At 26.1% G+C, this 14465-nt stretch overlaps 1 protein-coding gene across 2 annotated transcripts in view; it reads right to left on the bottom strand.

Annotated features, from left to right (window-relative positions):
- Nucleotides 1-14465, bottom strand: part of LOC100166124 (classical arabinogalactan protein 9) — a 38382-nt gene that overhangs the window by 9550 nt on the left and 14367 nt on the right. For both annotated transcript variants that reach the window (XM_001944289.5, XM_016807637.2), the window contains exons 2-3: nt 5289-5637; nt 2658-2957 (exon numbers count right to left, since the gene is read on the bottom strand). In XM_001944289.5, coding sequence (XP_001944324.2) covers nt 2658-2957; nt 5289-5486 — 498 coding nt within the window. In that variant the 5' untranslated portion in view covers nt 5487-5637. The remainder of the gene's footprint in view (nt 1-2657; nt 2958-5288; nt 5638-14465) is intronic.

Raw genomic sequence — 14465 nt, 5'->3', positions numbered from 1 at the left:
AATTTTTGGTTTTTGGTTTCATGCCCTCGCACAATAATTTTTTTTTTTTTTTGGTTAACCGTTCTCATGATTTTTCAGACTACTTATATGTTGGTTTTTTTGGGGCGGTTCTTATATTTTTCAATACAAAAACCCATTTATTGACCGAACGGATGACGATTTTACTGTAATTTTGCAATGGGGACCCCGCTGAAAGTATATATTGAAGTTAGGACTTAACGTGGTGAAAAGCTAGCCGTTTTAAATTAAAGCGCATGTTTAATAACGACTGTAGTACGTAGCTATTCTATTTATCTTAACCATGACCTATGATCATAAAAACGACTCAGAAAGTCTGAAATGATAAAATTAAGTTATTAAACGATAGGTAAATAAGATTGTTTTTATTTTAAAATATATTTGTCTCGGCAAGTAAATCGGGAAGTTCCAGCACACGTTAAAAATAAGTCCTTGATACACCGTTGAATAATATTTTACTAATACAACATATTATTATATTCAAAAATATTCAATAACAGGCCATTGAAAACTAATAATATTATATTTAAATAAGTAATTTTAATAATAATAAACTCATTATTTAATTTTAAAATAAGCATATAAATATTAATTTCAAAATCGATACACATTTATTTTATTGTTATTAATGAGACAAATGCTTCTAGCCCCTACATTTCTTGTAAATACCTTCAAACTCGTAATAAAAATACCCAACGGACACATTTTTATGCCAAGAGTTCATTTTATGAGTCTAGTCTAGTACGCAAAGTAGTAAGTACCTCTTAGAAAAACTGCTATTGGAGTTAAGTAAGAGGAAGTCATTATTCTTGACACCCACTCAAGGAATCCCTTTTCATTAAAATTAAACAGTAGAGAGGGTTACTTTATTTGCTATTAATATAAAACTTGTTTAAACAAATACAATAACAGAACACATTTTCAGAAGCCTTCAGGAATAACCGAGTACCTATATTATAAATTTTTTGAATGCTTAACAAGGTGTGGTTTATGGATAAAAAATACTTCAGAATTAAAAGACACGAAATTATAATAACTTCATAATTCCTTGATCGCAGTTTCCTGTACACAAAAGTCGTGTAGCGCATATTGTATTGGAAGAAAACCCTCGGAACTACATCCACGTACGCCTGAATATAATAAGCTATATTATACTATAATCAAAGAGGTGCGTTTGTATGTTTATTGTTTACGCTAACAATTTTCGAGCTGCTATTGTTGTCCATTTTTAAGAATTCAAAATGTTATTAATCCTGATCGCGCGTGGCACATATTATAATATACCAATACTACAACAGTGTAACCCTTTCCACATCTTGTAGGCCTCTCCGTAAGTAACAATCAAAAAATTAAAACACAGTAAAATTCGTGACTATCAACACGCGCGCGATCTAGTACGTTATATGTATGTGTTGTACAACACCATTAGAGGAACCGATATATAGGGTTATCACACATCGGGTGTTCAAACACAAGTCAACGTCCTCCACCGTTCTAGGTTCAAGGTTCCACGATTGCTTTTGTGACCAAGCTGCAGCCAAGAATAATAAAAAAAAAAGTAAAATAAAACCGACAAAACTAGGCCGAAAAAAATAAAGGATTTCATCTTATCACCTATCAAACACACAAGCATTTAAATAAAGATTTTTATTTTGAAATTTACAATCTGAACTTCGCAAAAACAAAAAACAAAATAATAATAAAATGAGCGACTACTTCTATTTGGAAGAATTTTGCGATTATAATAAAACAAATTAGGAAAGCTAACTCTACGAGTGTTCTAAATTCCCGGTTTCTAAGTATATTTTAGTATACAACGTAATAAACTATGATTCCATACACAATTTAACCTTTATATTTGTATATCTACTTTTTATTACTGGCTAGTATGAATTTACTTTGAACCGTTATTAAACTATATTTGATCAACTGTAGACTGTAATATTAAAATATTTATAATATAATAAGACTGTTAAGTATATTTCTAGTTTTTATTTTGAAGTATGAATACTTATATTAAAATGGAAAAATTAATATCAACAATCGTAACTATGTACTGGTAATTAAAGGACGGACGGACATAATGGTGGTTAAATACCTATAATATGCTTGGAATCTTAGAAACCTAAAACCTATTTATGTATAATAAAACATAATGTAAAATTATCTAATCTCAGAGTAAATAATATAATATTATGTTTTGTAGTATTAATTTGTTGCACTAAAAACAATTTCTTATGCGTATATTATTATTTATATTAAACTGCTTTATAAACTAAATACACTTTGGTAAATACCTATTATAGTTTAATTCACTTAAGTTAAAACTATAAAATTTAGTATTTTATAAGTAAGACCCAGATTATACTAGGTGTACATAACTTAAAAAATATCATTAGAAAATAATACTTCATTTAATTTATTGGTGATATAGTTTATTCGACTCATATAGGAATAGTTGAAATTTAAAATCGATAGTTCTAAATTTAAAGAACATTAAGCTTAATTGTACGGTTTAAAATAGTCTTCAACAATGATAATCATACTCGTACCAACTCAACCATAACTGAAAGTACTTGACACCGTTTATAACTATACCTACATTTGATTTTAACATTTTTAATTTGATTGTATCTTACCTCTTCAACTGTTTCGGTTTTTACGTCAACAGCGTCTGCTTTCTTAACTGTTGGTTTGGATTTATCTTTTTTAGAGAAACTAGTGATGGTGTTTCTGAACGACCAGGATTTCTTCTTCTTGCGCTTCTTTTCTGCAGATGCTTGAACTTCTTCTGTAGCTGTTTCGTCAGTTCCAGTTTTAGACAATTCATCGGCAATAGTCTCCACATCACCATTAGCTTCAGAAATCAGTGCCGCAACTTCGGTTATTTCTACTTCAGTTTTAACAGGTTCTTTGACATCTTCGGTTTCAGCAGTTTCCTAGAAAAATAATTATTATAATTTTATCAAATTCTACACACTTTGCCATATTTATATATATTAAATACAATTTATAGTACAGGTGATTTTTCTTGATAATAATTTCAACGTAACAAAAAAACGAAATATGTATTTATATTAATACTTTAGCTCTTTTAAGTTTATATTATGAACAATAAACTTAATTTAAACAATCATACAGCAATAGATCAATTTTTCATTTTTCATTTATTGTGTTCTAATTTTTGGTTGGATTCAAAAATTCAAAATTACTACACAATTGTCAATCGATAATAGAGTAGATAGTATTTATTATTATATTATATTAGGAAGCACTATCATTTTTGATTAATTCACGCAAGGAAACTAATATTTTTTTTATTTAAGTAAATTATTTCATCGATTAGGAGAGGAAACTACGTAAGCCTACGCAAATAATAATTTATTTTATTGATGCTCAAAAACTTTAAATAATCCCTGGTATCTGACATTATGACTTATGTTTACCATTTTTTTATAACATAATATTGTATTCTAATCCGATGTATATCTACAAAAAATATATTAATACTGTGTTAGTATTTAGTTATTTGAGAATTATTTTGGAAAAATTCACTATGCCTACATAAAATGAAATGTTTGCATAACCTCACTATTCATAAAGTGTAGTATTTAAATATTAGTATTACTTAAATAGTGATATCCTGCAGAGTTATAATGTAACTAGTATTAAAACGTATTATCTACGTTATTAATAAGCATAGGCAATATAGATAAATTAAATTAAGTTTAAAGTACAGATTCACGTGACAAACAATAGATACTGATTTTGTATTTACGTACTAACAGAACAAAAGAATGTTAGCCGGGAAATCATATACATTATTTAAACAACAGTATTTAAACCATATCATTTTGTGGGCTACCTATATACAATGACGACTCTAAATAATAATCCGAAACTAAAATAATTAACACATTAATGAACTAAATTTTTTTAAATATCTGTTAGTCTTTTTTTTTTGTAAACCCACATAGAAAACATTTTTCTTAAAATATTTTTGTTACAGCTAGTATAAATTTTTAAGCTTTTTATTCTTTAGAATGACACATCCATTTTTATACCTATTCTAAAGCAAAATGTTTTTCAGAAAACATCGATTTATAAACTGAATTTCGAACAAGTATAGTTAACTTCAAAAACTTTTGTATGTAATAAATTCAATAGTGTCAAAAAAAATTCCTTAAAACGTTCAGTATTCTAAATAATGAGTGTGCTAAGGTTATTGCAGGTATAGTTTGCGCTATAATAATAATATTATATTAAAAAGGTAATTGGGAATTTACGTGGTAAATTATATGTATACTTATAAAATATTCACTATTTTTTGACAATTCGCAATGCTGTGACACAAACAAAATTATTTCAGATGAACAATTAATGTTATCTAGTAATTTCATTAAGACATTATAATATTAAAACATAAAATACAATTTAATATAATTACTAAACAATTTAATTGTAGAATATTTATAGAATGAAATGTTCAAGTTATTGTTATTTTACAGTCCATGTTCATGACCGGCTAATTAAAAATAATTCAACAAAATATAATATAGCAAATACATAAGTTTTATTTTAACAAGTAATTCATTTTTTTGGACGAATCAATTTATTCCTAATTAAATATGATAAATTATTATCATGCCAAACATTAGATAATGGAATTTATACTGAGAATATTTCACTACTCGCATACCTACCATAGAGAATAACAACTAACAAGATAAAACAACTACAAATCAAAGGTCTAGGTCAGATTACAAACTGAAGTAAACCGTGACGCTAAAATTAACATAGGTTAAAAACAAAAATGCTTAAATGCAACTGAATATTTAAAATAAAATAATTACGGACATTACATAATTATACTAGTGGACCTCTTTAAATGAATTATCCAGATCAAAGTATTTATTAAAAATAATAAAAATATTTTATTTATAACACCTTTATAATAAGTCTTTAACTCATATTATTATGATTAAGATTTTTGCACGTAATATGTCACTATAACGTTGTTATTAAATAAAATATAATAAATAATCATAGATCTTATTAAAATGATTTATATTAACAGGAAGATATTTTCAACGTGCCATATGAGGGACAATAAATTAATTGCTATTGCTACAATCAACCAATTATATAAAACTATGCATGTTAAATTTTATATCATTATTAAATATCCTAAATAAAATATTAAAAATGGAATATTATGTAATTTTTTTTTTATAAAAATTGGTATAGAATAATATAATATATAATTATACCTTTTCGTCTATGTGGGGTGTTGATCCATTCTGTTTGGTTGTTTCTTCTACTCCACCATTTGCCTCAACCACTTGTTTTTCGTCAGCTGTAGCAGTTGTAATTGTTCCATTTTCCAAAGGTTCTCCAGCTGCAACTTTTTCTGCTTTTGTTGCTCCGGCAGATATGTCAACAGATCTTTTGCTTTGTCTGGCTCCCATATTGTATAATTTATTCAATTAGTCACCGAAATTAAGAAAAACTGTTTGATGCGTGTATACAACTTAACAATTACAAAGTAAACCACTATACAGTGTTTTTCTTCCGATTAACAGTGTTCGATTTGTGACACAGCTTCTTTGTCAAATTATTCTGAAACAATAATAACGAAAAAATCAAAATTGGTTATCATTAGCCCCACCACTAATCTAAATGTCACACCAATGCAACGTTATCTGTGAAAACACTAGTCTAAATTGTCGACGGGGAATTTGTTCATTGAAAATAAAGAATTATAATTCATATAATATTCAGATTATCTGTATTTTAACGATTGATTATATTCAATAACACAAAAAGTTGGTAGTTTAAATGAGAAGTAAAACGGACTATTAGTTACAATACGTTTAAAATTAATAAAATAAGCGACAGTAACAATCAATATTTAGTTAAAACATTGGGGAATGCGTTGATAGTGATGATTTCCGGTAATACTCAGTGTTCAAAAGAAAATATCATAGTTTGTATTACTAAACAAAAATATAGCGGAACATGAGAATGCATAAGGTACGTGATTTAAAATAAACGTCCATCTATACGTGAGTCGTATACGAGCATGTTGGACTGATAATAATAAAAATTAAATAGATAGACTAGTGGATAAGCGATTGACTTCGCCACCAGACATAATTCAATTTGAACGGGTATGTCTTGCATACATCCTGTGATCATTACCTTTGTCCTTGAACCGAGTTGTATTATGTTAGTTATGATGTATATTTAAGTTATACTATGCTACTTAGACTCTTGCTACACTATGCACACCCAATGCAAAATTTATAGTATCAAGCTGAAGCAGAGATTTGCAGCGACAGTTTTGAAAGATAAATGTACTATGATTTCACTTATTCCAACCAAATAAGAATTTTCTACAACAGTAATATTTATTTTAATGTAATTGTTTTTAATTTCAACAAATTAATGGTATATTATATTTTAAACGTTTTCTGATTTGTAGTTCAATAAATATCATTTTTTTAAAAATTTATTAAGTTAGATTAGTTAATAATCGAACACCAACGACGTTTAAAATCAAGAAGCCAAACAATATTAAATAAACTTTGTTTAACTACTAAATAATGAATTATGCTAGTATTAAATATTTTAAATCATTAAAGATTCTTTAAACTATTGTCGTGCATTAATTATTAATAGAGCATAATAGAATAGGTATCAAATTTTTTATTATGTTAGATGATTAAATAATCTTAGTTTTCTGCACAACTATGATAAAAATTTTGTAAGTACAATATACATTTTATGAGCTGTAGACCTTTGCGATTAAAGATAAACAATTTTGATAAGAAAATAAAACCAGACAATCGTATAATCGTACAGGTGATATATTTGATAAATTAATTCCAAATGTACCTATTTGATAAATGAAATATGTGTCATTTTTAAAACTATCTATTAAGATAAAGACGCTACAGATTAAATGTATTTGTCATTTTTAATAAAAGCATGTTTTGAAAATGGAAAATTATTTTTTTTCTCAACGTTTACCTAGTTATTATTAATGTTTGAAATTAATTATTCGTATATTAGTTACAAAAATGTCTACATTTCTACCAAGTATAAATATTGATATACTTAATAATTTATTATAATAAAATCATTTACAATAAAATAACAATTTTAAAGAATTTTTAATTTCTTAATTTGTTCCTAAGTATAATTTAATATAAAAACAGCAACTATTTAATAATGAGCCCAATTTAATGATTTTATTAAATAGTGACGAATATGTACGAATAGTGATCTATTTTAATGTTAAGTCCATAAATAATCGATTGTACTCAAACTTTCTTAAAACATTAATTCTAAGAATGCCGTACCCTTAGATCATATTATACTCGATATTATACTATGGATGGAGCTACAGCGAACGATTTTATTGCTGATATTGGCAATTGAAACGTCGGTGGGGGGGGGGGGGGTGGTACTGTAACGGGGAACATGTAAAATAACATATTATAAATGATACACAGCGTCCCCGTTACATCTTATTAATTTCACTCGTCGCTATACCGGCAAAGTTTTTTTGTACTGAATTAATGCACTGTGGCTCCATCCATAGTAAAGGCCGTACCTGACTTCAAGCGATCTATATTTATAATGTGTTAATAATACGGATTATACAATAACACAGATTATTAACATGAATATATTTTTATTTCAGAACCAGGTACCTAAAAAAGGTGGGTATAACTTTAAATAAATAAATCAATACTATAAAAAAAAAAAAATAGAAATATTATTAATGTTTTCATTTTATTATTAATATAAATAGTTTTGTGTTAAATCTATAAGTAAATAATAATATTAGTAACTAATAGGTGTTATAAAATAGTACAAAATTATTTATAGATGAAATAAATCAAGCAGTAAAATATGTAAGGAATTGATAATGAATACTTTGATACTATAATAATATAATATATTATTATAATACTAATATGAATTCATAATCAATGGTAATACTTAATGCAAATTTATTAGTATTTTTACTAAATGATTACCTAATGTTAGATTATTTTATTACATTTTGAATAGTTAAAAAAAACATAAATATAAAAGTTCGACCAACACAGTTATTATTCTATGATAAATTATTAAGAACTTTTTTATATCAGCAAATCTATTTTAAAATTAAAACACTGTGTTATTGGTTATCACCCCGGTAACATAAAAATAAATATACTAAGTGTTAAGAAGTATTTTATATTTTGAAGCAAGAAAACCATATAAAACACTTATTTTATTTTTATTTATACCTCAAACGTTATTAAAATGCAGATGTATATAAATGATTAATAAGCTCTAAATGTTGACTTTAAGAATAACTTTTTATGCATTAAACTAAATAGGAAAATTCAGGTTTGGCTCAAAAGAATTAAAACGAGGATTATAATTCCAATTATAATAATACTATACAGCCAATAATTAGTTCATCAAATTACTATTGAAAAAGTTTTGTATAAGAGCTTTTTTTTTAACCAAACTTAATTACTTGAAATAATATTTTTTGAAAAGTCCTTATTATGTATCTACAAATGATAAGGTTAGGTATTATTAATTTGCATTATACGAGTGCAGATTAAATTAATGTTTTTAGAGTATAGACGTTTGGGTAAATCAATAAATAAAACAACTATTTGCGTCCATTTCAATGGACAACTTATAACGGTAGATATACACGCTAAACATAAGACGACACTTTCTCCCCTTTCGTCTGCCGCAACCGACTAGTGACTCATCGTCGACGCCAGTGGTTTTCAACAGTTCCACTGTTTATACTGGACAGAGGGTAGGTCGAATGAGTCATTTATCGTTATATTGATTATTTTATAAAACTCCGCATTAAAGTTAGGTGCGATATATTTGCATATTTTTAAACCTATTTAACATATTTAGTTGGACATATTCATAATATTGTTTTTAGATAACAAAAATGTAATACAATTTAATAAGCTACTGAGATACTAATTATAATGTTGTAAAAGCATAAAAATAAATGGTCATTATTTTTCGTTTTTAAAAAACATAAACACACATTTATATGAATTATATTTTATTAAGAGTATAAAATATTTTTACAAAATAAGTAACATATTAAGTATATTGAACTCATGAAATTAATTGCAATAAAGTAGAACATTTGATTGGAAAAATATGTAAGTTAAGACAACTTCTGAAATGCTAAACAATATGACAGCTGGTAAATGTCTGAATCAAATATTATACTACTATGCTTAAGACCATAATTTATAGAGGAGCTATAAAAGAAAAACTGGGAATAATTGAATTTGACGTAGTAATTAGACAATTTCCCCCGGGCTATATTGGTTGAGTAGTATTTTAGTTTTTTTTTTAGTAGGATGTTAGTTAAAGCAATTCAGATATCAAATTCATTTGCTATAATATTATGTATCTAATAAACTATGGTTCATTCTAGAAAAAAAAATACGAAGACTTCAAACTTTGTATTTATTATTTTGGGATAACAAATGTAGAAATGTTATGCCAAAATAACTAATATTTTTAATATTTAAATCATTAATGTTACTAAAATAAAAAATTATATTAATATACTATATTCGTTTTAAATATGACGTATTATTATAATACAACTTTGTATTGTGTCAAATAAGATTAAAATCAACAAATAAAGTAATATGAGGAAACATCAGCTTTAAAAAAGTACATTCATAACCAGCGAAATGTCCTAATCAGCAAAAATAGGAAGGAGGATAATTCCAGATTATCGTTTGTCACGAGAACTGAGAAGCATAATAAAAGTTAACATTCATAATATACAAAATGAATTGTAAGTAGCTAATTAAAATTCGTGTACATTATAATAGAAGTCTACAATAATCATTTACACAGAATTAAGTGAATTAACCATTAAATATTTTAACAAAAAAACTTTTCAAGAAATATTGTAACAATAATCAATTAATAAGCTATGCAACAGGCAATAGCTAAATTATTATAATCTTGATAATAAAGATATAAAGGATTAAAATAACATAAATATAGGTACATAATAATATTAGGTATGTATAATAAATAAAAACGATGACCTTGCTCGAAATTCAATGTCGACATGGCCAACACTGACCCGTGTCGCGAATTGTGTGATAATGATGCGTAATAACGATTCGAATGACTCACTACGTTCGATTCACGTAAAATTAGTCAGTTTCAACGATGTGATCCGACGATGAGTAACGAGAAAACCACTGATCTATAAATAAGGTAGGTACCTTCAAATTACAATTATACTTACAGTATATTATTGTTTAATATAATTATTTGATATACTACGACTATAAGTTAATACTAAATAAGAGAAGTGGTATAATCAAGAAATATTATATAAGTTATATAAACGTTAAAGGATAACGTCAATCATCCTGTTGGCTATTGATCTAGGTCGGAAATGTGCATAATGAATATAATACTAGTAGGTACATAATTCCTAGCCAATGATGGATAAAATAGGGCGTATATACCTAAGCTTTAAGATAAAAACACATGATTAAAACACCGTTGTTCTCATAGCTTTTAAACTAAGTAGTACTCATACACTTTAAGTTAGAGCATTATTATTAATTAAATGTTATTAAACGTATCCATACATATCAAATAATATTATAGTTGTAATCATTAATGGAATCTAGGAAAAACATCCCCAAAGCTATACCTAACTGTTGGATACTGTAAGTTAGGTATCAAAAATAATAATTAATAATAATAAAAAAGCATTCAAATTTATATATATATAGGAAGTAGTCTGACTTTAATATAAAGGTTATGTTAGATTATAGGCATAAAGTAATCAAAGTAAAAATAATTAAATGAAAATTGAAAGTTTAAGCAATGATTCATAAGAAATTATATTGTTCTCTTTATTTAAATAATTTTATTTGAACGAACATACCTATTATTAATATATTAGAATTTTATTTTCTACATCAATATTAAGTAAAGAATTTCCGTCTACATTTTATGACTAGGTCGTAAATGTAATAAACTGTTGAAATAAAATTGCAGAATAGCAATCTATAAATATATTATATTACACATATCGATTAAACGATCGTTGACACCGTTTTATAACTGTTTATAGTTTTAAACTCATAACAATTTTCACATAATTCAATATTGATAATAACATAGGTACTAGATTGCTGATTGAATAAAATAAGACAAACGTGAACGAATATGAATCAGCTGCTGTTCAACAATATGAATCTCACATTTAAACTAAAATATTAATGAAAAATTAATAAAAAAAATTGTGGAAAAACTGAGGAAATATATTTTTATCATTTTTTTTAAAATTATTTTTCCAGTTAACAATAAATCAATCATACATGCCAAAAAACTCTACCGAACACTATATTATGATACTTATCTAAATCTAAAAGAATGACAAAATCATTTAAATTAAAACACTTAAAATTATTGATTTTCAATAAATACGAAAAATAAGTTATATACACATCATAAAAATTGTTATTTAACTATATTATTAATGTTTACTACTAGGTATACCTATACTTTATTATTATTGATTATTGTTATTTGTAATATATTTCTCGATAACACTATATACTTACTATGTATGATAGGCATCAGAGTAACAACGTTTACATGCGTATAGGTACACGTGATTAATTTTTGTATTTTGACACAAAAGCATTATTTTAAAGACGATTTAACATAAAAAAAAATACTAAGCTATGAAAATAATACTATAAACTAACTAATTTAATTACACTTAACCATAGTACTTTAATTGTCTAAACACTAGTATTTTGTTATTTAAATACAAATCAATACGACTAATGTTAACAAAGAAAGCTCAACAAAATATACAAAAATGTAATTGTTTCTAAATTGTGTTAAATATTTCTAATATATGTATGCCAGGTTGCGCGAAAAATCACTAAACTAAATAACGAATCAAACAATCAATAGTGAGCTAATGGTCCCTTAAACATGATATTTAGTGGCCCGTGATTGGTCCATTAATTTTTATTGAACCATTAGATTAATACATTTTTTATACATCCCGACATAACTGTGTTAGTCACAACGTTTAATAAATATATATATTTAATATAATATAGGTGTTTGATTTTCAATAAAACAATAATACGTTAGGCATCGTTCAAATTGATGTTGGTTAAAAATTATTTTTATTTTCAAATTATGTGCAAAAAGAATGTTTTATTCCTATACCAACAATAATATACGATGTTAACATTTTTTGTTACACCTACATTGGCTACATTCATACTTGAATTTTTGATATTATAGTTTTATAAAGTTTAAAAAAAATTTACTTAACATGGCATTAAGTATACAGTGTGGATCACACAAACACACATAGTTTTGAACGTCATAACATATATTATTATTTTATGACGTTAAAATATTTAACCATTTTAATGATGGTGCTATATTATAATCAAATATATTGTTTTAACTGCGTAAATCAACTGCATATTATATAATATTTATAAAATGAAACTCTTTGTCTTTGTTTGCATACTCCAGAATTCAGATAAGACTGTATAAAAATCGACATAATACTTTTATCAACATAATACTAATAACAATTTTTATCAAAATATTTCAACCAGTGGAATCTATAGTAATATTATAAAGCTGAAGAGTTTGTTTGGTTGAACGCGCTAATCTCAAGAACTCGTTCGAATTGAAAAATTATTTTTGAGTTGGATAGTCAATTTATCGAGGAAAGATATGGGATACATAACATTCTGCTACGACTAACAGGAGGCCGGGGAGGTGCTTAAAAAGAGGTTTTGAGATTTTCTATGGAAATGTTTATTAATAAATGTATGCCATTGGTTATAGCAGAAATAACTAGTAGAAATCGGGTAGATAAAGTACAAGCATGCATGAAATCGAATTTTCGCCAATTGCCTACCACCTTGCACTTACAGCAGCGAGTTACATCCCTAAAAGAAGTTGAATATTCTCAATTTTTTTTAAGAGTTATCATTTATTAGGAGCCACGATGTGCGCGGAATCATCTAGTATTATTATATATACACGTAACCAGTAGCGTATCCAGGTTTTAACCCCCCTCCCACCGAAAATTGTAAAATGATAACTATATTATCATTAATAAATTATTTTTAGATAAAATTCGTCAAAAATGAATTATAATCCCTCCTGAAAAAAATTATGGATACGCCACGGCACGTAACTTAATATTTATTATTTATATAAAATTGATTGAAATAATAAATTATTATAAAAATAGGCATACCTATCTGTTAAAAAACTATAATTGTTACCATTACAACATATAATATAAAATGTTATCAATACTAGGGAGGTATATCTAATTCACTTGACGAAAATAAAAACCGTTGTATAGGTACCTACATATCAGGAAAAAAATGTAACCCAAATGACTACCTCCTAATTAGAATACAAAAATATCAAGTTTCCTATGGTCACGGTTTCGGTTTTCATTGATATAGTCATGTCAAATTACATTACTTGGTCGAGAGATACGCATTACCCAAGTCGATTAAACATGTGAGGAAGTTCACAATAGAAAACAAATAATTACCATAAATGGAATGTCGCTTCAGTTTTAATTCGGAACTTTTACAAGGTATGCAGATTACTTATAACCACTCTCCCAAATATGGGCAATAAAGTAAACTATAATATAGATAGGGACTTTTTTCCTTTGTCCTAAATATGGACAAATGACATATTATGCATCTTTCAAACTTATCCAATTATTATAAGATTATAAAAAAAAATATTAATTATTTAAGCTGAAAATTAGTAATATATACTTACCTAAATATTAGCGAAAATTCTTTCATTACAAAAAATTATGTCCAACCTAACCTATATTGCTATATATAACACATGTAATTCTGTAAGATGAACAACACACAACATCTGGATAACATAGCATCCATAAGTATATATTTTGTTTGCTTTAATTTCTCAGAAGATAGAATCAAATATAATTTAAATGCATTGGGGTTTGAGACAATCTAAAGAAGAGGTTGTACTCGCATGTGTTGTCTTGAACAAGTCTTATTAAACAATTTTACGTTAAATTCCCTGTAAATTAGTAAGATAGGACATTTGGCCCCCCGGAGTTATACACATTATTTAGCCATATTTAAAATTTAATAATTAAACTAAAATTGTATATTTTTTAAAAATAATAAATAATTTAAATATGGTATTGCCATTTTAAATTTTAAACGAATAGTGACTAAAATATTAAAACATAAATAACTATGTAAATGCATTTGTATTGTTCCTAAATGTATTCTATTTTTATACAGTTTACTTATATTATTTAAAAATTAAATTTGACTGATGAAAAATAACAGTAATATTTT

This window comes from Acyrthosiphon pisum, chromosome A2, assembly GCF_005508785.2.
Source record: "Acyrthosiphon pisum isolate AL4f chromosome A2, pea_aphid_22Mar2018_4r6ur, whole genome shotgun sequence".
Taxonomy (NCBI): Eukaryota; Metazoa; Arthropoda; class Insecta; order Hemiptera; family Aphididae; genus Acyrthosiphon; species Acyrthosiphon pisum.
Note: the sequence above shows the minus strand (reverse complement) of the source record. Positions and strands in the feature narration are given on the sequence as shown.